This window comes from Sciurus vulgaris (assembly GCF_902686455.1).
Source record: "Sciurus vulgaris genome assembly, chromosome: 8".
Taxonomy (NCBI): domain Eukaryota; kingdom Metazoa; phylum Chordata; class Mammalia; order Rodentia; family Sciuridae; genus Sciurus; species Sciurus vulgaris.
This window is the reverse complement of record NC_136468.1, coordinates 45282016-45309384: the sequence shown is the minus strand read 5'-3', so window position 1 is coordinate 45309384 and position 27369 is coordinate 45282016. Positions and strand designations below refer to the sequence as shown.

General features: G+C 33.7%; 1 protein-coding gene across 7 annotated transcripts in view; it reads left to right on the top strand.

The window, feature by feature from the left end:
- Positions 1–27369, top strand: part of MIOS (meiosis regulator for oocyte development) — an 86206-nt gene that overhangs the window by 54127 nt on the left and 4710 nt on the right. For 3 of the 7 annotated variants that reach the window (XM_079151797.1, XM_079151800.1, XM_079151799.1), the window contains exons 2-10: positions 320–415; positions 4994–6327; positions 6643–6741; positions 12460–12714; positions 14948–15117; positions 18662–18727; positions 19809–19967; positions 24453–24605; positions 25743–25947. In XM_079151797.1, coding sequence (XP_079007923.1) covers positions 5034–6327; positions 6643–6741; positions 12460–12714; positions 14948–15117; positions 18662–18727; positions 19809–19967; positions 24453–24605; positions 25743–25947 — 2401 coding nt within the window. In that variant the 5' untranslated portion in view covers positions 320–415; positions 4994–5033. Of the gene's footprint in view, positions 1–319; positions 416–4857; positions 6328–6642; positions 6742–12459; positions 12715–14947; positions 15118–18661; positions 18728–19808; positions 19968–24452; positions 24606–25742; positions 25948–27369 lie in introns of all 7 variants that reach the window. The other 4 variants (XM_079151803.1, XM_079151802.1, XM_079151798.1 and 1 more) reach the window with 3 other exon arrangements.

Below are 27369 nucleotides of genomic sequence, written 5' to 3'. Positions count from 1 at the left end.
ATTTGCATGATAAGAAAAAGTAGGACACAACAACAAAAGCACGTGATTGCATACTTTGTATTATTGTAGTGTACAATAATACACTGCTTTGTGGGATGTGCTCTAAGTGTAAAAGAACATCGGCTTTCCAAGACTTGGCACGAAACAAAGTTCTCAGTAATAATCTTTACGCTAATTGCATATTGAAAGGATAATGTTTTTGATGTGTTGGATTAAATAAAAATATATTTTAAAATTCAACTTCATTAATTTTAGTTTTTAAAGGTGGCTGCTACAGAATTTTAAGTCATATGGCTAACTCCTTATTTCTGTTTGTTAGTGCTGTTAAAAATGCTCTGGTAATGAACTCTGGCTCAGTATGGCTTTTCTTTGCTGAGAAACCATTGAAGGAAGTGATAACTTGTTAAATTTGAAGGTGAGAATCTAAATGTAAGCTGTAATTATTGCACACTCCACCCCCTCTGCACCTGATTTTTCAGTGTCTCCATCGTTTGAAAACATTAATTTCCAGGGCTTTATAAGCAAATGGTAATGATAAGTAACAACTGTGTGAAGCTAAAAGCTCATCTCATTTGTTTCTAACAACTTTGTGAATAGAAATAAGACAGATTACATCTGTTTCATGGTCTTAAATTATTAAAGGGACTTATTAGGGTCTAAGCTGGTGAGGGGCTGAAGGCTGAGTCCAGGTTGTTTTCTTTGCTTCCACCAGGTACCTAGTTGTATGTGTGTTTATTAACAAAGATCCATCTATATTGTGTATTGAATTTCTTAGTAGGATGTTTACAGATGCAGATCTCTTTACAAGGCCAGTTTCATAATGTGCAACCTGTATAGGAGCATGGGGCCCAGCATTTACAGTGGTTCACCATCATGAAATTTTTAAAAATTTTTTCTAGTAAGGGGTCCCTGCATATTTTTGCCCTGAGCCTTGCAAGTTACATAGCTGATCCTTTTCCTATGCAGTAGTCTAGGATGGAAGTTTAGAATCCTTGGAAAAGAGCCCAAACATCTTTATTCCCACACAAAAATGAAAAGAATTTTTTAGTTTCTTTCTATCAAGTTCTGTGCTTCTATAAGTTACTGGAATCAGCTTTGTTGATGGTGATATAAACATTTTAATGTATAGCATCAGAAAAAAATGCTGATAATTTTCCATTGAAAGTCATGTAAATCATTTTTTTAAAATTGTAGCACATTTCCTATTTGTGTTTTTGAGATGGATTTTTCCATGAGGCATCTAGTTTTTTTTCCCATAGACCATGTCTTTAAAGACCTGGGTTCAGGAATGGAAGCCTACATAAAAAGTATGTTACTTAAGTATTTATCTTTCAATGAGATAGAAAGATGGAACACATCTCAGGATATTTCCAGTTAAGAGACTTCCTGTTGTGAAAGTGTCAGTATGATTTCTCACTTGACAGTATCTGGTCCTTCTGGCTATCTGAGCTCCTTTCTGTTACACAGGTGTCTCTGTCTTTATTATCAGACTTTCAGATTCCTTTTAAGATTGAATTGTACTTCATCACTAGTATGCGGATTTCATTAGACCAGGGACTTCATCTGCCCCTGTTTATTGCTGTGTTCCCAGCATTTAGAATGGTGCCTGGATTATAGAAGGTGCCCAATCACCTTCTATATAATAGGCCTATATAGAATAGGCTGTGTGCAGTGATACACACCTTTAAGCCCAGCAGGTTGGGAGGCTGAGGCAGGAGGACCCAAAGTTCCAAGCCAGCCTCAGCAACTTAGCAAGGTCCTAAGCAATTCAGTGAGACCCTGTCTCTAAATAAAACACAAAATAAAGGGCTGGGGATGTGGCTCAGTGGTTAAGTACCCCTGAGTTCAATCCCCATTACCAAAAGAAAAACAAAACAAACAAACAAAAAAACAGTTACAGAATAAATTAAAAACAACGTATTAGAGAAATCATCTTAAGATGACTCACTTTGAGGCTCTTGCCCATCATTGGAACCATTTATGACAGTGGGCACTTTGCTTGTAACTTGGCACCAATGTCTACTCAAAAGAGGAGTAGAAGAGGGTAGAAACATGAAGGAAGGAATTGGTAAAACTTGGAAATAGCAATTATTACCTATTCAGGTGCCTAGCACTGTGCTGGGTACTATAAGTATAATGATAACAAGTGTTTCACCTATTCCTGTGGAGCTTATAATCTAGTAATAGAGATAGAGGATTTAAAGAGAAAGAATGCTGTTCAATAAGAGTGCCTGTCTAGGAAGAACATAGTGGTTGATATAAAAGTTGAGCAGGTGTTATTTTGGCCAAGAAGAGTGAACAATGTTTCAACCAGCAGGAGCATCATTGGCAAAGTTATAGTGATGGAGGTGAGGAGTAGACTCTAGGAACTAAAAAGAATAATGTAATTTGAACACTGATGGCAAGAATAATGGTTTGTTAAGAGACCAAAGCAACAGGTAGAAAAAGATATTAAGAGTTTTGTAGGTTAGATATGTAACTGGTTGAATTTGTAAAAAGATTATTCTGGTATTCTGTAAAGGGAATTTCTAAAGAATCAGAGTAGAAAGATGAATAAAAGAATTGCCTGATCAGCACCACAGATCAGATGTTATACACCTTAGCTTCTCATGGAGTCAGTCTGCGACTTGAGACTATCCTGTCTAGTAGCACTTGGCAGCCTGGGTGGAAGAGAGAAAGTAAATACTTGGCTTGATTTAGGATTAGGGAAAGGCAAACCCAAAAATGGAAGAGAAATGAACAAATTGAAGGTGTTATTAAGAATATAATTGAAATGATTGATCCTGCACTTCAGAAATGTTAAGTAAATAAAGCCACTATAAGAATTCTTAAATGTTTTTCCTAATCACCTAAATTATATGAGCCTATGAAATTCTAGACTGGTAATTCCTGACTAAAACTCTGCACGATCAAAAAGCTAAAGAATTACGTTTGAATTAAATTACTTTATATAGCTTTATTAGGACTCTGTGTCAGGCTTTATATCTGATACTGGGAATAGAGATGAATGAACCACATCATCATCATCATCATCAGAACTTGACAATCTGGTTTTGCAGATAACAATCATAATGAAGATTATAAATGTGTATGTTTTAGTCAGGCTTTTGTTGCTGTGAAAAAATACCTGAAGAAAGAAACTTAAAGGAAAGATTTATTTTGACTCACTCTTTGAGAGGTTTCAGTCCTTGTTCAATTGACTTCATTGCTGTTGGCCTCTGGTGAGGCAGAACATCACCATAAAGAAGGTGTGGGGAATCAGAGGTGCTGATTTCATGGCAGCCTGAAAGCAAAGAGGAGGAGGCTGGGAACGAGATATAATGCCCAAGGGTATGTCCATAAGGACCCACTCACTTCAACTAGATTCTACCTCCTTGTCTTCACTATCTCCCACTAGTTCATTCACGTTGTGAATTCATCAATGGATTAACCCATTGATGATGTTTAAACTCTCATGATCCAGTCATTTCCTAAAAGTCACACCTCTGAACAGTGCTACACTGGGGACCAAACCTTCAATACATCAGCCTTTGGGGAACATTTCATATCCTAACTATAAAGTTATTCATTTTGAAACCAAATTATTACTGCTTGCTAACCTCAGAAATAGACATTTATTTATAGGCAGGCTTTATTATTAAAACATCAGTTTTGACTATACCATTTTTGTGCTCAAACTGTTAGAACACTTTTCAAAAGTCATGTATTCATTGGAATATATGATTGGAAACTAAGAACCTTTAATTATCACTTCATTCAGTTTCCCATAGTGTAATGTGTGTGTACTGATGGTGATAAATGGGATGATTTTAGATAAAACACAAGTATGCTTAATAGTTATATATTTATTTTAGTTTGGAAAAAAATATTAGCACATTATATCCATGATTTATGGAACTCATGATAAGATTGAAGTTGATTTTGAGATTTTAAAAAGTTTAAAGAAAATTATTAACTGTATTGGTGATGCATGAGGTTTGGGAAATACTGATCTAAATCAACTGTTACATAGATGAGAACATGAAACTCCCCTCCACATATACAGCAGTTTTCTCAAGTCATATAACTAAGGTACAGCAGAGTTAGGAATAGAATTCAGTCATTCCAATGTTCATAAGTTTGTAAGTTTGTAAGTATGTATAAGAAGTAATATAAGGCTGCCTTTTATTAATAGTTGAAGAAATCTGTCTTGGTATCATATTGTACTTTTAAATTTGTATTGTTCATAATGGTGGCCACGTGTGGCTATTTATATTAAAATTAGCTAAAAGTAAGTAAAGTTTAAAATTCAACCAAGCTTGGTGGCACATGTCTGTAATCCCAGTTACTAGGAAGGCTGAGACAGGAGGATCTGGAATTCAAGGCCAGCTTAGACAGTTTATTGAGACCCTGTCTCAGAAATAAAAATTAAAAAGGACTGTAGCTCAGTGGTAGAGTACTTGCCTAGCATGCATGAGTACCAAAAAAATAAAACACAAAAAAGCCAAAATAAATCCAAATCAGCCACATTGCTAGTGCTCATTAGTTACACATGTGGCAAGTGATTACCTTATTAGACAATACAGATACAGGGCATTTCTGTTGTTAAGGAAAGTTCTGTTTGGCAGTACTGCTATAATTACTTAGGAGCATGATTCATAATGCTTTTATGTTTCCCCCTTCAAAGGAATGGTACTTATTAATTTGCTCATGACAGTGAAGTTAATATTAATCCTTAGGTTAAATTGAAGGTATAGTAATAGTATGATTAAGATAATTGATCATGGGAAATAAAATCAGGAGGGGGATTCTCAGATTCGTGCTAGTTCATTTTATTGGAGGAAGTGGTTTATCAATAACTGTTATCTTGTATTGCAGAAGGTGGAGAGAAGAAATACAAATATACTGAAAAGGAGGATAGTTAACATTGAGATTTTCATGACTTTCTGAATAGTTTGTTCAACTTAAGAATTGTTTTTTATTTTAAATCTTTTTATTTTCAAACTCTTTTTAGTGAATGGACCTGACTAGACTTTTTGAGCACATCAGTAAACATGAGTGGTACAAAACCTGATATTTTGTGGGCACCACATCAGGTTGATAGATTTGTTGTATGTGACTCAGAACTGAGCCTTTATCATGTGGAATCTACTGTGAATTCAGAACTCAAAGCTGGATCTTTGCGTTTATCTGAAGACTCTGCAGCTACATTACTATCAATAAATTCAGATACACCCTATATGAAATGTGTTGCATGGTATCTCAATTATGATCCTGAGTGTCTTCTAGCAGTTGGACAAGCAAATGGTCGAGTTGTACTTACAAGTCTTGGTCAAGATCATAACTCAAAGTTCAAAGATTTGATCGGAAAAGAATTTGTTCCAAAGCATGCAAGACAATGCAATACCCTTGCATGGAATCCATTGGATAGTAACTGGCTTGCTGCTGGTCTAGATAAACACAGAGCTGACTTTTCAGTGCTGATATGGGATATCTGCAGCAAATATACTCCTGATATTGTTCCCATGGAAAAAGTGAGACTTTCAGCAGGTGAAACTGAAACAACATTATTAGTAACAAAACCACTTTATGAATTAGGACAGAATGATGCTTGTCTCTCTCTCTGTTGGCTTCCACGAGACCAGAAGCTTCTCCTTGCTGGTATGCATCGTAACCTAGCCATATTTGATCTTCGGAATACAAGCCAAAAGATGTTTGTAAATACAAAAGCTGTTCAAGGGGTGACAGTAGACCCATACTTCCATGATCGTGTTGCTTCCTTCTATGAAGGTCAGGTTGCAATATGGGATCTTAGAAAATTTGAGAAGCCAGTTTTGACTCTGACTGAGCAACCAAAGCCCCTAACAAAAGTAGCATGGTGTCCAACTAGGACTGGTCTGCTTGCCACTTTAATAAGGGATAGTAATATTATTAGATTGTATGATATGCAGCATACACCCACTCCCATTGGAGATGAAACTGAACCTACAATAATTGAAAGAAGCGTGCAACCTTGTGACAATTACATTGCTTCCTTTGCATGGCATCCAACAAGTCAAAATCGAATGATAGTTGTAACTCCCAACCGAACAATGTCTGACTTCACTGTTTTTGAAAGGATATCTCTTGCCTGGAGCCCAATTACATCTTTAATGTGGGCTTGTGGTCGTCATTTATATGAATGTGCAGAAGAAGAAAATGATAATTCTTTGGAAAAAGATATAGCAACAAAAATGCGTCTTCGGGCTTTATCAAGGTATGGACTTGACACAGAGCAGGTGTGGAGAAACCATATTTTAGCTGGAAATGAAGATCCACAGCTCAAATCACTCTGGTATACTCTGCACTATATCCTTTACATTGTGAATTTTTGAGGTAATTGGGTAGAAATGTTCTTAAAGTTTTCCTGGAAGGTCAGTCTTTATGCTGAATGTTTTCTATGCAGATACAGGTTACATAATATTAAAGTTATAAAGCAAAATTGTGCAGAACTCGGGAACTTGAAATACTGCTTTTTAAATTATATAGAAGAAATAAAAGCATACAAAAGAGTAGAACCATCTTATTTGCATGAATGCCTATTTTGAATTGGCTCCTAATCAAATTTAGTTTTGAAATATTTTATTATACATCATCACTAGTATTTCCTATGCATTTAAATACTTATGAAGCAGTATACAGAAGATATGGATCAGAAATCTCCAGGCAACAAAGGATCATTGGTTTATGCAGGAATTAAATCAATAGTAAAATCATCTTTGGGTAAGAAAATTCCATTTTACTTTCTTGAATATGTTTATGTTTGTATGCTTATTTTTTCCCCCATCATTTGGTTGAAAGTAAGTAGTTATTTTAGGATTATGTACATAAATATCCTTCTGTTTTTGTTTTCTGATTAGATATTTTAGTTAGTTATTAAGTTAAACACATAAACGTGTTTACATCCAAAATCCTTTTGGGAGGGAATTTTAATTTTTTTTTAGTTATTGGACCTTTATTTTTTATTTCACTTAATTTTTACAACTACAATGTGAGATAGTGTTAATTCATCCAGCAAATGTTTATCATGTGCTGTGTGCCAGAATTTGTCATAGGAATGGGAGAAACCATCTACAGGGTGCCTTTCCTTATGGAGATTGAGCAAGATCAGTATCATCTCTTCTCTTGAAAAGTCTGTATTTTAGTTCAGAATATGGACAAGTAAACAGGCAGTTATAATATGAGGAAAACATATAATATATAAAAAGAATTCTAGCCAGGCATGGTGGTACACACCTGTGATCCCACAGACTCAGAAAATTTAGGCAAGGAGAATCACAAGTTCAAGGCCAACCTCTGCATCTCAGGAAGACCTTCAGCAACTTAGCATGACACTGTCTCAAAAAATAAAAAAGGCTGGGGATATATTTCAGTTGTAAAACACCCATGGGTTCAAACCCAAGTACCAAAAAAGAAAAGATAATTCCTTTTCTGATGGTGAGGATTAGAAGTTTCCTGGAGGAGGTAAAGGCAATGATAAGGTCCAGATAGGGAGCATCAGATGCAGTAAGCCCAGATGGAAAAGCATGGCACAGTTAGTATGGCTGGAACAGAGTATGAGGGATGAAGTGAAGAGAAAAATAGAGGCTAGAAAAGTAAGCAATGGACTGACTCAGGAAGGACTTAGAAATCTTCTTAAGGATTTAGGGATATTTATCATCCTGTAATGGAAGGAAAACAAGGAAGGATTTTAAAGGGTATTACAGAATTGAAGTTGTGTTTTAGAATTTACTCTGTGTAGAATAAATTAGAAGGCAGATCAAGATCAATATTAGGGACAGAAAAGGCAAGAGGTGATGGTGCCCTTATCAAAGTTAGTGGCAGAGGCTAGAGAAATACGGGTAAATTAGAGAATGGGACAACATTTAATGGTTAATTGGATAAAAGGGATAGAGAAGACAGTAAAAGATGGCACATATGTATTTAGTTTGGGAAACTAGTTGATTCTCGTACCAGTTAATTAAGGTAGGAGTAACCCAGAAGAAGTGAGTTTGAGAAGAAAAGGTTTATTTTAAAGTAAGTTGAAATTCAAACAGCTAATTAGAGATGTTCCATGGGCAATGGGATATGAGTCCAAAGCTCATAGAAGGAATATAACTAGAGAAAATAGGTTAGAAATAAATGATATTTGATGGAGTCGATGAAACTGTTCAAGGTAAGAAGAGAAAGAAATGACTTAAAGGAAACAGGAGCAGTGAAGGGATAGGACAAAGACCAGAACCATATATTCACGTGGATGAGGAAAAAGAGAAGTCAGTTGTGCAGTGCTCCATGCTTCAGATAGAATCAAATAAGAAAAGTACTAAAAAGTACTGGATCCAGGAATAGGAGAAAGCTTCAGTGGTGATGTGCACAGCAAATTGCAGATGGATTAGAAATGTAGAAGAAGTTGAAGAAATGAAGTCATCAATTATAAATAATCCTTTCAATAAGTTGGACTGTATAAAAGGATAAAATGGCAATTTGGTAGTTGCAAGCAAGAGGAAAATTTATAATCGAGAGACAGCTTTTGTGTTACTTTATTTTCAACATGCGATTAATTTAAGCATGTTTAAATGCTGATTGGAGGAAACCCATAAAAGAGGTTGACAGTGACAGAAGAGGAGGAAGCAAAGTTCTTAGGAATGAGAGGAAAGGGAAGTAGAACTCAGATTAAGCTTTAGATAGAAGGGTGCATACCTCCTCCATATTAACCAGAGGGAACTGGAAAAAGATGTGGTATGTAGGATGGTTAAGGTCGAATAACCAGAGGTGGAAGGGCTTCTCACTTGATGGTTCTGTTCTTTAGAAAGAGCGGGGATATTGTTGGGGGAGGATATGCAAAAAAGAAGAGACCTTTCTTGAAAAACATGAACAGATTGCAGGGCAAAGTTATTTAACCAGAGATAGACTAAAGCCGAATGAGGCAAGGGAATTAAAAACTTTGGCAAGAGAGATTCGCTTGTTTGCTTTTGGGATCTAATTTGGCGGTGGAAACAGACATGAGAAGACTGAAGTAAAAAATACCAGTGTTGCAGTGTTGAGTATACTGTGAAGTTGAAGAGTATAGAAGTAATGAGATTTCTGGAAGGCTAGGCAGTTGTGGTTAGGAACTGGTTCTTCTGGAGAACAGTTTGGAGTGTGTCCATGAAAGAAGCAGCTGAAGTCTTGGAGGTATAGCTCTCTGAAGGAAATGAAGCAAAGAAAGAGGCTAGTTTTTTTGAAGGGCAAACTGTTGAAGTTAACCATGATCAGGAGAATGCACATTCTGAGGGATTCTCTTGGATAGACCTGTGTAGCAGTGTTCATAGTGGTATCAATAGTTATAATTCCTTTCTTTTTAAGATGGCAGAATATTATTAATGAAAGTTTGCCAGCTTTCTACCCAGCTTAATCAAAATATTTTTCATACTTAAAAAAGTAAGCTCTAACCAAGTGTGGTGGTGCATACCTGTAATCCAGCTATTCAGGAGACTGAGGGAGGATCACAAGTTGCTAACCTTGGCAATTTATTTAGACCCTATCTCAAAATAGAAAGGGTTGGGGATGTATCTCAGTGGGAGAGCACTGGCCTCGCATGTGCTAGGCTTTGGGTTTGATATCGAACACTGGAAAAAAAAAAAAGGATTCAACTCTGACCTAGACTTTGTCTATTCAAAGTTATTTCAAGCATCAAAATAGGATTTTAGTGTTTTTTTAAACACTAAACTGTTCTGATAAACTGTGGAATATTTTATTGCCTTATTATTTTATACACACAAATTAATATCACAAATGGCATAGATTCTGATTGCTGATTTGAAACAAAATTTTTAAATCTGTTTTTCAATGTTTAAGTAAACTTGTTTTCCTTGCAAACATCAGTAAACATTGATTCTGTTAATCTGTTAATCTCAGATTGGGGGAATAAAACCATGCATAAAAACATTTTAATTTTTTCAGATATGTTAATTCTTATGTTAAAATTAGAATATAAAGATGTATTAAAAACACATGAGCCAGTGCAATGGTGCACACCTGTAATCCCAGTGGCTCTGGAGGCTGAGGCAGGAGGATCACAAGTTCAAAGCCAGCCTCAGCAACAGTAAGGTGCTCAGGAACTCAGTGAGACCCTGTCTCTAAATAAAATACAAAACAGGGCTGTGGATGTGGCTCAGTGGTTGAGTGCCTGAATTCAGTCCTTGGTACCCCCCCCCCAAATGATGACATCATCCTTTTTAGTTGATAACCCTAATTACTTATAGCATAGTTACCAAGCTATAAAAAGGTCTCAGTCAAAATACATAACAATATCCATGCACTTGATTTACAGGATATATTTTCATCTCCTAGCATTAAGCTCTTTGGATTCATGTGTATTGATCCCTATTTCATGACAAAATTTCTATAAAAAAACCTCTTAAGATATTATATTATTAAACTGTAAGAAGACATTTGAAAAATATTTCTCTTTGCTCACCTATTTTAAGTTGTTATTTTTTACCATTAATTAGATAATATCAGCTTTAAATCCCAAATTTTTAGAAGTATGAAAATAAACACTTTGGAGCTTCTACCTGAAATTTAGTGACTACAGCCTCCCCGAACAACTTAAATTCATTATTCAGAACAAGTGTTTTGTTTATTCAGAGAAAGTTTTAATTTTTAGAGTATGTCTTTTATTAACTTTACCATTCAATTTTCTCATTATAGTTCCTAAATACTTACATTAAGCTAGGATTGAATTTTGCTTTAGGCTTACTTGCCTCATGGTTTCAAAGAGAGCAGAATGTTTTCCCTCTGTTTGTAGGAGATCCTTTTAAAGTATGGAGGAAGGAAGCACTGTATAGAGGGAAAAGAGGGGTGGGAGGGGTTGGGGGGAAGGGAAAAAACATAACGAATCAAACAACATTGCTCTATGTAAATTTATGATTACACAAATGGTATGCCTTTACGCCATGTACAAACAGAGAAACAACATGTATCCCATTTGTTTACAATAAAAAAAAAAAAAGCCAAAAAAATAAAAATAAAAAAAAAAATAAAGTCAGAAACTTCTTTTCAAAAGTTTCCTTTTAACTCCTTGGCCTGAAATGGCAACAGGTTCCAGTAGTCAGTTAAAAATAAGTTATTTGGGACTAGGGGTACAGCTCAGTGATGGAACCTGTATATAGCATGTATAAGGTCCTGGGTTCAGTTATGGCACCCCACAAAAATCTTTTGGACTGGGGATGTAGTTCTGTATTTAGCATGTATAAGGCCCTGTATTTGATTCCCAAAACCAGCAAATAAATCATTTCAAGCTAACTTTCAAAAAATGTTTTTATTAGTGCATTATAGTTGTCCATAATTGTGGGGTTCATTTTTGACCTGATTATACATGCATTGGATATAATTTGCTCCATTTCAGTCCTCGGTATTTCTTTCCCTCTCCTCATTCCTCCCTATGTCATCCTACCTCTACTCAACTGGTTTTCTGTTTGTTTATTTATTTTTAATTGGTGCTTTATAGATACACATAAAGGTGGAGTTCTTTGGTATATTCATGTGGTAAAAGCTGCCATGTTGGTAAGAAGGTCTGTGGGAAGGACATGTGGCAAGAAACTATGAGCACTCTCTAGGAGTCAAGGACAGTCCATGACTATAAGACAGCAGGAAAATGGATATCTTCTATCTTATTAAGTCAGTCCTATTAGGATAATCTCCCATTGATTGACTTAAAGTCAACTGAAGACCCTAATTAAATTTCATTTGCAAAATTTACCTGTGCTATATTCTGTTGTTTACAAGCAAGTCACAAATTCCTCTTGCTCCTAAAGAGAAAATTCCCATTGTGTTTTCATTATAGTACTTAAACTTTCAACATACTTTAAAATGTATGATCTCATCTTGTTGTGTCTTGTACCACAAAATAATGTTTGGTCAACAAAGATGGTCCATCTCTTCTTTCTCGCTAAGAAACATATGCTGATGGTACATGCATAGAAGTGGGACATAGGAAGAAGGAAGACAGCTTCTACTGGATCTCAGGCAGTGAGGATGCCTTGCAAATAAAATATCACCTTCCCTCTTGGAGTTCATGATCGAGTAGGAAAAGAGATAAAATGAAAGTAAAAAAGTAAAATGTGGGAACTTATATATAAATCTATGTGTAGGAAGTGAAACAGTTGAGTGGTGGGTTAGATGATAATGGATGTATTTTAGATTAGCGGGTCAAGGATGTTTCTCTTAAAGCAATGGCTTAGCTTAGGCCACTTGCACTCTTATTCCAATAGTTCTTTGGTAATTCAACCAATTGTTTTATTTAGAAACATGTAAAATGTTTTATTTGTGGAATTTCTTATTTATGCTGTCATAAAATTGTGACTGTAAAGGTGAATATTCTAAGTTTGTTGTTTAAATATTTTTCTGTGAAACTGACTTTTTCCCCAAATATATTTCAAAATGACAATAAAACAACATAAAAATGTTTTCTGTTTTTAGGAATGGTGGAAAGCAGCAGACATAATTGGAGTGGGTTGGATAAGCAAACTGACATTCAGAATTTAAATGAAGAAAGAATCTTGGCCTTACAGCTCTGTGGGTGGATAAAGAAAGGATCAGATGTAGATGTGGGGCCCTTTTTGAACTCCCTTGTACAAGAAGGGGAATGGGAGAGAGCTGCTGCTGTGGCATTGTTCAACTTGGATATTCGACGGGCAATCCAAATCCTGAATGAAGGGGCATCTTCAGAAAAAGGTATTAGGTTATGTTTTAAGAATCAGAAGTTCATGGAATCCTTCAGAGAAAGGGTGCTGATAATTTTAAAATATCCTAATCAATATTTTATGTAAATTTTTATTGAAAGAAAAATTATTACAGTACTCTGTATCAATAAATATAAACCCATCCTGTTTATGTATGCCTTAGTTTAGGTCTGTAAAAAAAGATGTATCAGAAATGTCATTTTAATATTACAAGGAGTTTCAGTGTTTTTCTTTTAGTGCACATAGATTTTTAAAAAATTACTTTCTTGAAGATTAGTACTACTTTAGTTTGGAAGCATTTTATGACACATTTGATTGTATTTATACTTACTCATTTGGGTGATTATTGGTTAACCATTAGGAAACTATAAATAGCATATAACTTTATTTTACTTATTTATTTTTTATGTGGTGCTGAGGATCGAACCCAGTGTCTGACACGTGCTGGGCAAGCACTCTACTTCTGAGCCACAACCCCAGCCCCTAATATAAATTCTTATAAAAAGTATGCTTGAATCTATTAGAATGCTTCTGTTTAAGTCTGGTGGTTAAAACGTAAGTTTTATGTGATATTCTTTAAAACTATATAAATGTGACAAGACATTTTGCCAGAGGATCCTTAGAGAGACAAGTCTTAATAGAAAACTTGAGTTTTTTCTTACCAGTAATATTTCACTTGAAAACTCCTAAGGTAAGGCTATTGATTTTTAGTACATCTAGCAAATTATGTCTGAGTATTCAGATTATTTACTTACATTCTTATTGCTGGTCCATTTTTAAACTGTTATAATTCAGTAGTCCCATAAAAAAAAAAAAAAAAAAAAAAAAAAAAAACCAACGTGAAAATAACTACAGTATATTTATTGGAGTCTAAAACTTGAAAAAGTTACTATTTTGCCCAAATGGGCATCTTTTCCTTCAGCTTTGCTCTAGCAAAAGCCTTTTCCTTTTGAAAATATAATAGATGATATGTGATGATGGAAAAAGAATTGGTATTTAAATTCTCAGAATTCTGTGTCTGAGCTCAGGATATAGCTCGGGGAGAGTGCTTGCCTAGTGTACTGAAAACTCTGGGTTCTATCCTTAGCACTGAAAAAAGAAATCAATTTCTAATTATAATTTTGCCATAGTCTAAAAGCATGATACTTTCCAGTCAGGTGTACCTGGGAAACTTGGTGGTAGATTTAACCACCTGTAGAGACAATAGTAGGAAAATATTACTTCAGTGATTTTAATAACTAAAGAAAATACTTTTTAGTCATGCATTCCTTTACATTTAGAAATAAATCTTCTACAAAGATTTGCTTTTTTACATATTTTTATTTTAAAAGATTTTAGGAGTAGGCAGAAAGCATGAAGTAAATTGAGGAGAATATAAAAAATGAATAAGGATGTTAACATAAAGTGGGACATGCTATTTTATTTGGAAAATAATAGAATAAAGAAATGGAGAATAAGAAAACTAATAAATGTAAAACAATATTGAAGAGAAAAGTTAAGGAGAACTTAGTTTTCTCTTTTAAAGCTAAACTTATGTTAGAAAGGTAAGCAGCCACAGAGCTGAAGGCCAGGTTGCCCCTTTCTAGCAGCCATATAAACTGGGAAGAACAAATCTATTGGTAACAAATGCTTTGTTGCAAATGTATCTAAATTAAATTCTCTGGTAGTTCTGGTAATCATTTGTCCTAGAAAAATTAAAAGTATAATACTATAATAAGAATGCTGAAATGCTGGCTTTGCAGTTAATTTTTGCCTACATACATATATGCATTATGTATTCAAAAATAGGAAAATAAAATTATTTTGAAAATTTCCTCCTGAAATGCATATATTTACTATCAGTGTTTTGAAATAGCTCAGCATACATGAACTTGATAAAGTTGGCAGTAATTTTAGTACAGTGGTTTTACTTTTCTTTATTTAGGTACTAAATAGTAAGTAACATACTATATAGGAAATGGCCTAGAATGAAAACTTGAAAATTAAAGACATAGTTGTCCTGCACAGGGTTTGCAAATATATGTATGAGTTTCAAAAAACAGAAGTTTTTCAGTTGTGATCCTTGCTAAATTTTTCATTCTAAATCAAAACCCTGATTCTAGTGAGCTCATTTTTCTGAGACTGAAAGTCTCCCTCTGATTTCTGTTCATTCATGGTTCGAGAAATGTGGAAGGAGATATTAAGGTTTTTCTCTCTTTGATTAGTTGACTGTTTTTAACACACAGGAGATCTGAATCTCAATGTGGTAGCAATGGCTTTATCAGGTTACACCGATGAGAAGAACTCCCTTTGGAGAGAAATGTGCAGCACTCTACGATTACAGCTAAACAACCCATATCTGTGTGTCATGTTTGCATTTCTGACAAGTGAAACAGGGTCTTATGATGGAGTTTTGGTAAGCAAATTTATTTCCCAAGACTGTCCTTTGAATTAAGTTTGGAGCATTCATCTGTTAAAATTTTCAAATGTCTGTTGTAAAAAAATGTTTTGATGCATATTATATATATAAAACAAATTTGATGCATGTTAAATGTTGGTGTTAACAGATATCAAACTGGATTTGAATTTTTCAATTTTACCAGTATAATTTACAAATATACAAAGACTAAAGATTTCATTCTTTAGCTTAAGAACTGAGCTACAGAAATCTATAGCTATATAAATATAAAAATACATTCGCTATTTAAGTATTTTGTGTGTGTATATAATTTTTAAAAATTATTTTATAGACTGCATTTTGATTTATTGTACACAAATGGGGTACATCATTTCATTTCTATGGTTGTACACTATGTAGATTCATACCATTCATACATGTACATAGGGTAATGATGTATGTCTCATTCCATGATTTTTCATACCCCCCCGCTCATTTCCTTCTACATAATCTAAAGTTCCTTAATTCTTCTCTCACTCCCCACCCACCCCCACCCCAACCCCCATCGTATATCATCATTCACTTATCAGGAAAAACATTCAGTCTTTGGTTTTTTGGTATTGGCTTATTTTACTTAGCATGATATTCTCCACCTGAATGACATAATTTTATTTTTCTTTGCTGCTAAGTAATATTCCATTGTGTATATATACCACAGTTTCTTTATCCATTCATCTGTTGAAGGGCATCTAGGTTGGTTCCACAATTTAGCTATCTTGAATTGAGCTGCTATAAATGTTGATGTGGCTGCGTTACTGTAGTATGCTAATTTTAAGTTCTTTAGGTATAAACCAAGGAGTGGGATAACTGGATCAAAAGGTGGGTCCATTCCAAGTTTTCTGAGAATTCTCCACAATGCTTTTCACAGTGGCTGCACCAATTTGCGACTCCAACAGCGATGTACTAGTGTGCCTTTTTCCTCACATCCATGCCAGCATCTATTATTGTATGTGTTCTTGATAATAGCCATTCTAATTGGAGTAAGATAAAATCTCAGAGTTGTTTTAATTTGCATTTCTCTAATTACTAGAGATGTTGAACACTTTTTCATATATTTATTAATTGCCTGTATATCTTCTTCTGTAAAGTATCCGTTCAGTTCCTTGGCCCATTTATTGATTGGGTTCTTTGTATTTTTGGTGTAAAGTTTTTGTAAATTCTTTATAAATTTTGGAGATAAGTGCTCTATCTGAAGTACATGTGGAAAAGATTTTCTCCCGCTCTGTAGGCTCTTTTCACATTATTGATTGTATCCTTTACTGAGAAAAAGCTTTTTAGTTTGCGTTCATCCCATTTATTGATTCTTGCTTTAATTTCTTGTGCTTTGGGAGTCTTGTTAAGGAAGTCTGATCCTAAGCCAACATGATGGGGATTCGGGCCTACTTTGTTCTTATAATTTTTTTTTTAAGTAAAATAGTTCATGATCAGTTGATCAGTTTTGATAAGGACAAACATACATCTTGTCTTAGTATTTGTATTTTCAGACATGTTCCTGAATATCATTTTTTCCTTATTTGGTTATTTTATTGTTATTTTTTCATTCCTCCTTTAGCCACCTATGACCAAATCACTGAATAGCTTCTTTATCACAAAGTGAGGAAAGAGTGATGTGAGATGTGCTTATTAGTTTTAGTTGTTGAATTTTAAGCTTCACATTAGTAGCATGGCTTACTTTGCACTTTTGGGCATCTTTTTATCAAGGAGAAGAACTTCCTATATTAAAACTTATTTGATCTTTTTATCAAGAACTTTCTATATTAAAACTTACTTATTTACTTACTTGTTTTTGTTATTGTAGCATTTCATATAAACATTGCTTAAATAATAAATTTAAATATCAGTCCCTAAGAATTTGTAAAAATATGTATTTCCATGGCATATCTTACTGAAATTTTTAATAAATATTGATGTTCATTTTGGCAGTATCCACACTGCCAAATACACTTTTTCTGTTACTTTTAACAAATTACTATTGAACTTTTCTAACCACTTCAAATCAATATCTAAAAATGTTTGTTTCGTTAAATGTAATGTTGTTATTCCTTTTGTTAAACAGATGACTTTTTTTTCTTGGATTAGGAGATTGAATCCAGGGATACTTTACACTGAGCTACATTCCCAGTCCTTTTTATTTTTTATTTTGAGACAGGGTCTTGCTGAATTGCTTAGAGTAGCCTAGAACTTGGAATCTTCCTGAGTTTCTGGGATTACATAAACAGAAGACTTTAAACATTGTATCTTGAAGAAATAAAATAATACTTTAGGAAGTGAAAGAATAATAAAGACAAGAAAAAAGTGAATTTATGTTAGAGAAGTAGAATGTTTAAATATTAAATTTCCATATTTTAGTTATGTGACCTATGTTAAGTATCCTTCCTTTCATATACCTAATTTTGGGTGATTAGGTAAGGTGTAACCAAGAAGGAAGTTATGGAAGCTGTTTCAAGAATATAATTGTACTTGTATTTATGATTAATGTTACTATTTTTAATATATATTAAATTACAGTAAAATAGTGAAACTGATTTGGGAGGTCAGATAGACCTGAATCCTTGCGCTGCCAGCCAGTTACCTTAGCCATTCACTTAACGTTTTTGATCTCTAGTTTTCTCAGCTGTAAAATGAGACAGATAATACTTTAAACCTTTAGAGATCAAAATTATAACACTTGGAACTGACTAAGAGTTTGTTCTCTCTTTAGGTAGAACCATATCTTATAATTGAGAAAATACACTAAGATAGGTATCAACTGAAGGAATCTATGTTTAAAGAAGGAAAACTATTTCATAGAGGGACTGTGGTAGTGTTAGGATCTTTTCATCTTTAAAATTATTTTTTATTAATCACAAAATTAATCTTTCTAAATTGATACTAAACATCTTTCAACATAATTTTTACAATATTGATAAGTATATAAAAATTTAAGTTATAATGTTCTTAAAAATTTGCCACAGACCACCTATATAATGGTATTTTATTTCGGACACAAAAGTGCCTTTTTACTTATAAGTTTTAAAACTCGTTACTTTGTATTTAGAAAGATGTATGAGTATTCTTTCTAAATTCTGTACTGGTATACCCAGTTCACAGACTTGTTGATTAACTCAGCCAAGAAAAGATTGTCTTGTGTCCCCCAAATTAGTATCTGTGATAGAAGGATTATATGGCATCTTAAATTACTATACTATACTGTACTTAAATTATTATACTATACACATCATTACTAATATTTTATGTTGGGTTATAGAAGACTCAACTGAATCTTTTATAAAATTGTATTTGGTCTGTGCTTCAAAGACTTTGCTTTCAAGGACAACAATCTTAATACTAAGTTTCCTTGGAGTTACATCTGAAAGGCATCTTAGTAGATGGCTTTTCCAACATGTATAAATTAACTTAATACATTTGAAAATAAAATTCCATGTTAGATGTATAAAAAATTTAATCTAACATTTTAAAATTTATAGCATGTACAGTTAATTCCTTGCTTTTCTCTTTCCAGTATGAAAACAAAGTTGCAGTACGTGACAGAGTGGCATTTGCTTGTAAATTCCTTAGTGATACTCAGGTGAGAACTGATTTAATTTGATATTTGAGGTGCTTAATTTTTATTATCACTTGATTAAGAAACTAATCTTTGTATATAATTATGCAAATGTGGGATTTATGCATAAATTCTTTTAAAAAAGTAAGATATTTATTACACTGAGATATTATAAGCATGTCTATCAAAATTAAATTTACTTGTTTAGAATATTGACTTAATATTTTTAGTTTATTTTCATTTTGGGGAGAAAGATTAGTTAACAGATAAAAATGTTAAACTCACTTTTTAGTGATGCTGTAAAAGGGTTCCTTCCTTTTCAATAGAGTACACAGCTACTGACTGCCTATATTATGATATAGTGAGGGAGAAATACTATACAAACAACTGGTAATGCTGTGTACTCAGTACTGTAATAATGATAATGTACTGGGAGAATATGGAGGAATCTTAGCTGGAGTTTGAAATGAAATGCATTCACAAATAACCTAAAGGAAATGTTTGTTATTGATAATTTTGAAATTTCCTTACAACTTAAGAGTCTGTGATTCTGTTACATGTAACTATGGTAGAAAACAAGAACTCTGCAGATTAAAATGGGGACAGTATTCTTTAAAATAGGCTGTCGTTGTGGCTCAGTGGTAGAGCATTTACCTAAAACGTGTAAGACTCTGGGTTTGCTTCTCAGCACCACATAAATAGATAAAGGCATTGTATTCATATCCAACTAAAAATTTTTTTTTTTTTTTTTTTGGTGCTGGGGATCGAACCCAGGGCCTTGTGCTTACAAGGCAAGCACTCTACCAACTGAGCTATCTCCCCAGCCCCACTAAAAATATTTAAAAATAAAATAGTAAACTATCCATAGTTTTTAAAATAAAATAATTATCAATATAGTAAATGTCTTGGTTTTAAAAATATTTTAAGTGATTATGGAGTGAAGATTAGATTAGATGTAGACTTCCTGAGAGAATACATAGCTGGATTTCGACAAGGACTTTTGTTTTAAGGTGTTTTCCAATAGGAATGACATGCATAGTAGTTTTCAAGTACAGAATATGTAGTGAAACACGTTGCGTCAGAAAAATCACTTTGAATTTTTCAGTTAAATAGATACATCGAAAAGCTGACCAATGAAATGAAAGAGGCTGGAAATTTGGAAGGAATTTTGCTTACTGGCCTTACCAAAGATGGAGTTGACTTAATGGAGAGTTATGTCGATAGAACTGGAGATGTGCAGACAGCAAGTTACTGCATGTTACAGGTTAGTGCAGTTTGACAGCAGTTTTTAAAAAAGCTAATCCATATTGTGTACATTCTATAGTCCCTCAATTGAGAGTGAGTGTGTACTTCGGCTTTTTTGGGATCTTTGGAAGGCATTTAGCTTTGACCTAATCCCGTGGTGTCCTGAGGGCTCTGTCTTACCTTACTGTCTCTAAGTCTCCTTATTGGGTTATCCAGTTTTTTCTTTCACTGGGGGAATACCAGTCTTGACTGTGTCTGAATTTATGTGAAGTTGAAATGGAATAGGGAAACTTCTCTTCAGTTTCTCCAGTAGTTGACAGAACTATACATTCTATAAAAATGATACCCTTTCCCTGATCTGTATTGCAGTCTCACCCAAAGTACTGAAAGCAAGTTATACCACAGCTCTCTTAACTCTTATTTTCCTTTTTTATTATCAGTGTTATTTATGTCCATTTTTTTCCTCTCAGTTTTTCCTGGCCAGGGGTTAAAACCAGATTCCTGGCAAAGATTGCCTTGTACTTTACTATTGTTGGAAGTATGTTCTGATTATTTTCCCTGAAATTTCCTATAGCCTTCTAGCTAATCTTGTCCTTTATATAATATGAAGTTGTTTTCTGTGTTGGGTAAACATAGTAAAATGCCTCCTCCCCCATGCTGCCTTCCTGTGAACATGTTCAAGTGCTGGCCCATGAACTAGAGTAAACTTGTATAAGGTACCAAGCCACTGCCTCTGAAAGAAGGTGTCCTTTAACATTTTTTTCTTAACTGGAATAAGATATCTTTTCAATTTGTTGACTACACAGTGCAAATGGGTTAGTGACCTTTTTTTAAAATATTTTTTTAGTCGTAGATGGACACAATGCCTTCATTTTTATTCATGTGGTGCTGAGTATTGAACACAGTGCTCACACATGCTAGGCTCTAACACTGAGCTATAACTGCAGTCCCAGTAACTTCTTATTAATTAATAAAATATGTTTAAAAAGTAAACAGTAAATAACAAGATCTTGCTTTTATAAAATCTAGTCTAGAGAGACACGACACAGTGGTGTCAGCAAATTAGCGAGGCCCTTAGCACCCTAGTGCAACCCTGTCTCAAATTTTCTTAAAAAGGCGGGTGCAGGGGATGGAGCTGAGTGGTAAAGCACCCATGGGTTCAGTCCCTAGTACCAAAAAAAAAAAAAAAAAAAAAAAAAAAAAACCATTCAAGTCTGATAATGCTGTCTTTTAATTGGAATGTTCCCTCCATTTACATTCATGTGGTCAAGATTAAATCTACCATCTTACTGTTTGTTTTCGTTTTGCTTTTGCTTTTTCCTTTTGTTCCTCTCTTCCTTTTCTGCCTTATTTTGGGTTAGTTGAATATTTTTGTGTTTCACTTTATTTCCCCTATTGGCTTTAAGCTATACCCCTTTTCATTATCTTTTTGTTAAGGTTATATTAACCTGAGGTCTAATAATATGCATCCTTAATCATCAAAGTCAGCATTTTACCCCCTCATACTTCACATTTCACACTTCACACCTGACATGTCATTCTTCCTACTGAATCCTTTTCCATTCTTACCCCACACTTGACTTTTTCTTTTATATCATACTTGGAGATTCACAAATGTTATAATAGTTTAATTTCATTTATGTACCTTCTCCTTTGTCCTACACTAAATTTTATTACTACATACATTATTATTTTTTCTTTTAACAGTCATTTGTCTTATTTAAATCATGAGAAGAAAGGAAATGTGAAATTTTTATATTTACTTTTTAATATTCCTTGCATTTCCTATAGAAATGAATTTCATCTGGTAGCTCATTTCCCTTTGGTCTTTTTCTTTAGGATTTCCTATAATGTTACAGGTAATGAATTCTCTCAACTTTTAAATTTTAACTGAAAACATCTAGTTCACCTGTTTTTTTTCTTTCAGCACTTTAAAGTTGTGGTTTCAGCCAAGCACAGTGGTCTACACCTGTAATCCCAGTGACTTTGAAGGCTGAGGCAGAGGATCATAAGTTCAAAGCCAGACTCAACAATGTAGCAAGGCCCTAAGCAACTTAGTGGGACCCTGTCTCAAAAATTAAAAACAAAAAGGGCCGGGGATGTGACTCAGAGGTTAAATGCCCCTGAAATCAATCCCCAGTACCAAAAAAAAGATACTGGTTTCATATTGTTCTGACCTCTGTTGTTTCTGATGAGAAGTCAATTATTTTTATCCTTGTTTTCGTATATGTGATCCTTCATTTTTCCTTGTGCTTCTTTCAGCAGTGATGTGCCTACTTGTTCTTTTTTATCTGCTAATAATTGACTGAGCTTCTTGGATCTGAAAGTCAATATTTTTCATCAGGTTTGGGAAGGTTTGAGGGTTTTTTTTTTTTTTTTTTTTTAAGTATTTTATTCTGTCCCAATCTCACTCTCTTTTTCTTGGAATCATAATGCATGTATTAAACCATTCATTGCTATTGTCCTTAGGTGCCTGAGGTTCTGTTTATTTTCTATTTTTTTCTTTGCCTTTGTTCTTCAAATTGAATAATTTCTATTGATTTCTTTATTCACTCTTCTGTCACCTCCTGTCTGCTATTAAACTTTTTCAGGGAATTCTCAGTTTTAGTTATTGCCAGTTGTAGAATCTCAACTCTGTCATAGTTTTTATTTCTCAGCTTAGATTCTGTATTTATTCACTAAAGTCCTATTTTTCTTTACGTCTTTGAACACATTTCTTTGAAATTGCTTCATTAGTCTTTGCTAACATATGGGGTATTTTAATTTAATTTCTATTGATTGCCTTTTTCCTTGAATTTGAACTACATTTATTATTATGTCTTGATTCCTTCATTGAATATTGGACATTATATAGATATGGCCTCTCTAACATTTTTTTGGAAGAATGTTCATTATTCCTTTTGGAAGTAGAGTTACTAGCTGATCACTTTTGGCTTTATGTTTTCTATCATGAGTCTGTGGAAAGCCTAAGATATTTTCTAATCCATTCTGTTTTGGTCAGAGCTAGAGAAGACTTAACAAATATAAAATTGACTGTGTTGTTATTGGTTTACCTTATTGACATGGAATAGAAAGAAGAGGATATGAAGATATTTAATTTTTCTGTGAAAAAAAATTTATACCTGAGATAATGTGCTACATTAATACTTAGTTCTGCTTAGTTGGCCATGTTTAGGATTAGTGTAGATATCTTCTTTCTTTAAGAAACGAAGTTATCAAGAGTCCATGTTCTCTTAGCTCAATTTAACTCTGGAAATTAGAATTAATAATTAATAAATGAAAGGTATACTATTTTTGATTGAATATCTAAAGATAGATTATATTAGCAGTTACAGGTTTTCACCCTTTTTAATAAGTAAAGTATTTGCTAAATTTTCTCTCTTTACTTTTCTGTCTAGCCTTTAACACTGGAGAAATTAGGCTTTAGATTGATGTTCAAAGTGTCCTTAAAAGTAGAGACTTTCTGTATTTCTCCATCATGTGGATTTTAGGAGAATATGCTGGAGAGGGCTAACAAGTCTTCTATGAAAATCCAGAGGAAACACCAGTGAAGTGTGAAATGTCACAGCAACCAAGGAAAATACAGCTTTAGGAAAATTCTTAGTGACAAGAACTGAAGTTCTTAATAAGAACAACTCGTAAGAAAAAACCAAATTGCTAATTTTCATTGTGGCCTATGGGTGAAAGAGCTAAGAAAATGTTTGATTTCCTTCCTTCCTTATTATTTAAAAAAATATATTTTTTTAAAGTTGTTAATGGACTTTATTTTATTCATTTATTCGTATGTGGTGCTGAGAATAGAACCTACTGCCTCACACATGCTAGGCAAGTGCTCTTCCACTGAACTACAACTCCAGCCCCCATTTTTATTATTATTATTTTGGTTTTTTTTTTGGTGCTGGGGATCGAACCCAGGGCCTTGTGCTTACAAAGCAAGCACTCTACCGACTGAGCTACCTCCCCAGCCCCATTATTATTTTTAAGGCAACAAATTTATGTTTTTTATTAAAGGCAAGAAAAAGAATGAAATAGATTTAAGAGTTAATAGATGTTCAGAAGCAGCATTTTAGTTTCATAGTACATTGCTAGGTAAAGACAAGGCTCAGTATGAGTTTACATATTAAGCAATTTTAGTCTGTATTTAGACAATGTATTAAAAAGAACTTGTGAACCCAGAGGTTTTAAAGGTTGGGACAAAGGGTATTCACCAAGAAAGTGAATTGTTTTCTCCTGACTTTTTAAACTCAGCTAAAAAAGAACATTGCACTTCCCTGACCATGTATGGTAAGAAAATTGCACATTATCATTAGTGAAGACCAACCAGCTTAAAGTTAAATTAATGGAGCTTTCATCTGTTACTTTATCTGTGTTCTCTTTAGGAGCCAGCTTTTGGCAAAAAGAAGGCCTGTTGCTTCTGTGTGACTCATACTCACATGACACCCAGAATTCTCTGGTTTGAACCACAGCATTTTGAACAATTTGAAATAATTTGTTTTCTTTCTAGGGTTCACCTTTAGATGTTCTTAAAGATGAAAGGGTTCAATACTGGATTGAGAATTATAGGAATTTATTAGATGCTTGGAGGTTTTGGCATAAGCGAGCTGAGTTTGATATTCACAGGAGTAAGTTGGATCCCAGTTCTAAGCCTTTAGCACAAGTAAGTATATTGTTTGGAAAGAATCAAATGGTAACATTTTAGAATTTAGTTTAATAAATTATTACTAGCTCATTTTTTTGCTTATATTGTTTCCATTGGTAAAATCTAGACTGCACTTTATTCCCTGTCTTCCTATTCTTTGATTCTCCTACTTCCTGATAATCATCCTAGGTGGCTTGAGCTTTAGTCTGAAATAGAGCAAACCACAGCAGGCTCAGAGGATCTTAGCAATACCTAAATCCTAGGGCTGTCTGGAATTTTTCGGTACATGTCAAGCTCTTTTGAAATCTTAATATGATATGATCATAGAAATCTAAGCTGTGTGTTTTTTTCTTTCCTGTTTATGTGCAATAGAGGTAGATTTGAGTAATTTTAATTTTAACGCTGCACATATATTTATGTCTTAATATTCATGGGAATATTTTTCTTTTAGCACTAGTTTGAAAAACACGAGATCAGCTATCCCATAAGACATGAAATGATAACCTCTGTATCTTCATTCATGCTATATATTAGGTTATCCTCACTGTGAGCACTGGATGGTGCTATTTTCTTATTTTAGGAAATTGAGAAATGAGTGTGCTTATATTAAGACAACCAAAGTATTGGTAAGATGCATATGTTACTAATCTATGTAAGTGATTAAGAACTGAGGAATTTATTATAAAACCAAATGATCATGTGCCTTTATTCCAAAATTTTAATAATTTACCATTATAGGATCCTTAACTCCATTTTTATCTTAGGAACAGACTGTTTCCTTCATAAGGAAATTTTGTTCTAAGAAACTGAATTTTGGTTTAAAAGTCATATTGGGATATTTCATAGTGGCCCAGTGTGAATTCTAATGTCCTTTTTAATTCTAAAACATCAGGATTTAAAATTCTTGATTTATCTTTTTTCACCAATAACAATAGTATTAGGAAGAATATAACTAAAGAATGCTAACAAAAAGGAAATACCCAAATAATGAAGCTAAGTGGAAATTTTAAATGTGAGCTAGTCAAACTTTGCAGATAAATCATTTTGCAATATAAAATAAAGTTTAAAAAATATTTAAAAATAATTTCTTAGTATCAAACACTTATTCCATTATGATTTACATTACATTTATTTCTCCTTTCATTTGTTTTATAGGTGTTTGTGAGTTGTAATTTCTGTGGCAAGTCAATCTCCTACAGCTGCTCAACTGTACCTCATCAAGGCAGAGGTTTTAGTCAGTATGGAGTGAGTGGCTCACCAACAAAATCTAAAGTCACAAGTTGCCCTGGCTGTCGAAAGCCCCTTCCTCGATGTGCACTTTGCCTCATTAATATGGGAACACCTGTGTCTAGCTGTCCTGGTATGACATAATTCTACAGGATATTTTCCTCAGTCCAAATTTTTCCTACATAATTAATACTGAAAATAAAATCCATACTAGCTTGAATTTGTATTATTTCTAAGAAGGGGCATTTTACTAGCTTGAAAGCCTTTGTGGTCCCTCTGATTTATAAAACCTATACATTAAAAATAAAATCTGTATCCATGATGTCTCAGGTAATTTCATAAATGCTGACCAATCTAAAATTTGTGACAAAAGCTTAAATATGAAGTAATCTCAAACATACCATTCTTTCATTGCTATTTCTACTAATATCAGTTCTTCCAAATTTCATGTTCAAAGAACAGTGTCCACATCTGTTAACAAATACCTTGTATTCCTAAGGAGCTTTTGATAGTCTCATAGCTTTTTGTCATTTCTTTCTTTTTCTTTTTTTTTTTAAACCCAGGGCCTTGCATATATTTATATATTGGGCAAGTGCTCTACCATTGGGATACATTTCAAGTTGCCCACCTGTTTTTTTTTTAAGGGGTGTGAGGGGCAGGGGAATAGGTTCTTGCTGAGTTGTGCAGGCTGGCCCCAAACTTGAGATTCTCCTGCCTCAGCTTCCCATGTAGCTGAGGTTATAGGTGTGTACCACTGTACCCAACTTTTACACTTCTTATTTCATCCTGAAAACCTACCTGCGAGATACAAGAGAAAAAAATCTAGACGCCAGGTCCCTTGAGTTCTGGGTTTTGGTGCCACTTCTCTTGTTCGTTAGTTACATACTAAATGAACTTGTTTTTAAATGTTTAGAAATTATTTTTTACTATTTATAGTAAACACATGAAAAATTTTTTGAGACTGGTAGATAATTGAACATGATGTACCCAGTGACTGGGAATATACCAGTTATTTCCATAACTTGGAAATAATACTGTGGCAAAAATTTTATCAAAAACATTCTGGATATTTGCCACAATGGTATAGTAAAGAAAGAATTATATATAGTGTCAGAAAGTCTGTTTTAATCCTAGTTCTAACAGTCACCCTGTGACATTCAGTTACTTTAGACCTCTTTAATATAAAATAGTTGGGCAGGGATTCTTACTGACCTTGATATTTTATAATTCTCTTCTACTTATGTATCTAGTCTACTCTTTTATATTAATATCTGTGAAAGTCTGGCATTGTTGACTGAGTCATTATTTTTTAGTCTAGACATCTTATTTAAAGAAGACACTGTGTAATGTTTTAAAATGTATGTTTTAGTTTTTATTTAAGTTTTAATCAAGGGTTTTTATTCCTTGCATGCTAACAATATTTTACAAGTTCTGATCCTAATAAGCAACAATTTGAAATATCTACTACAATGAATGAACAAGGAAGTATAGAATAAATAAGTTATATATTTATGTGAACTGAGATGTATAGAGACAGTTAAATTTAGTACATCTT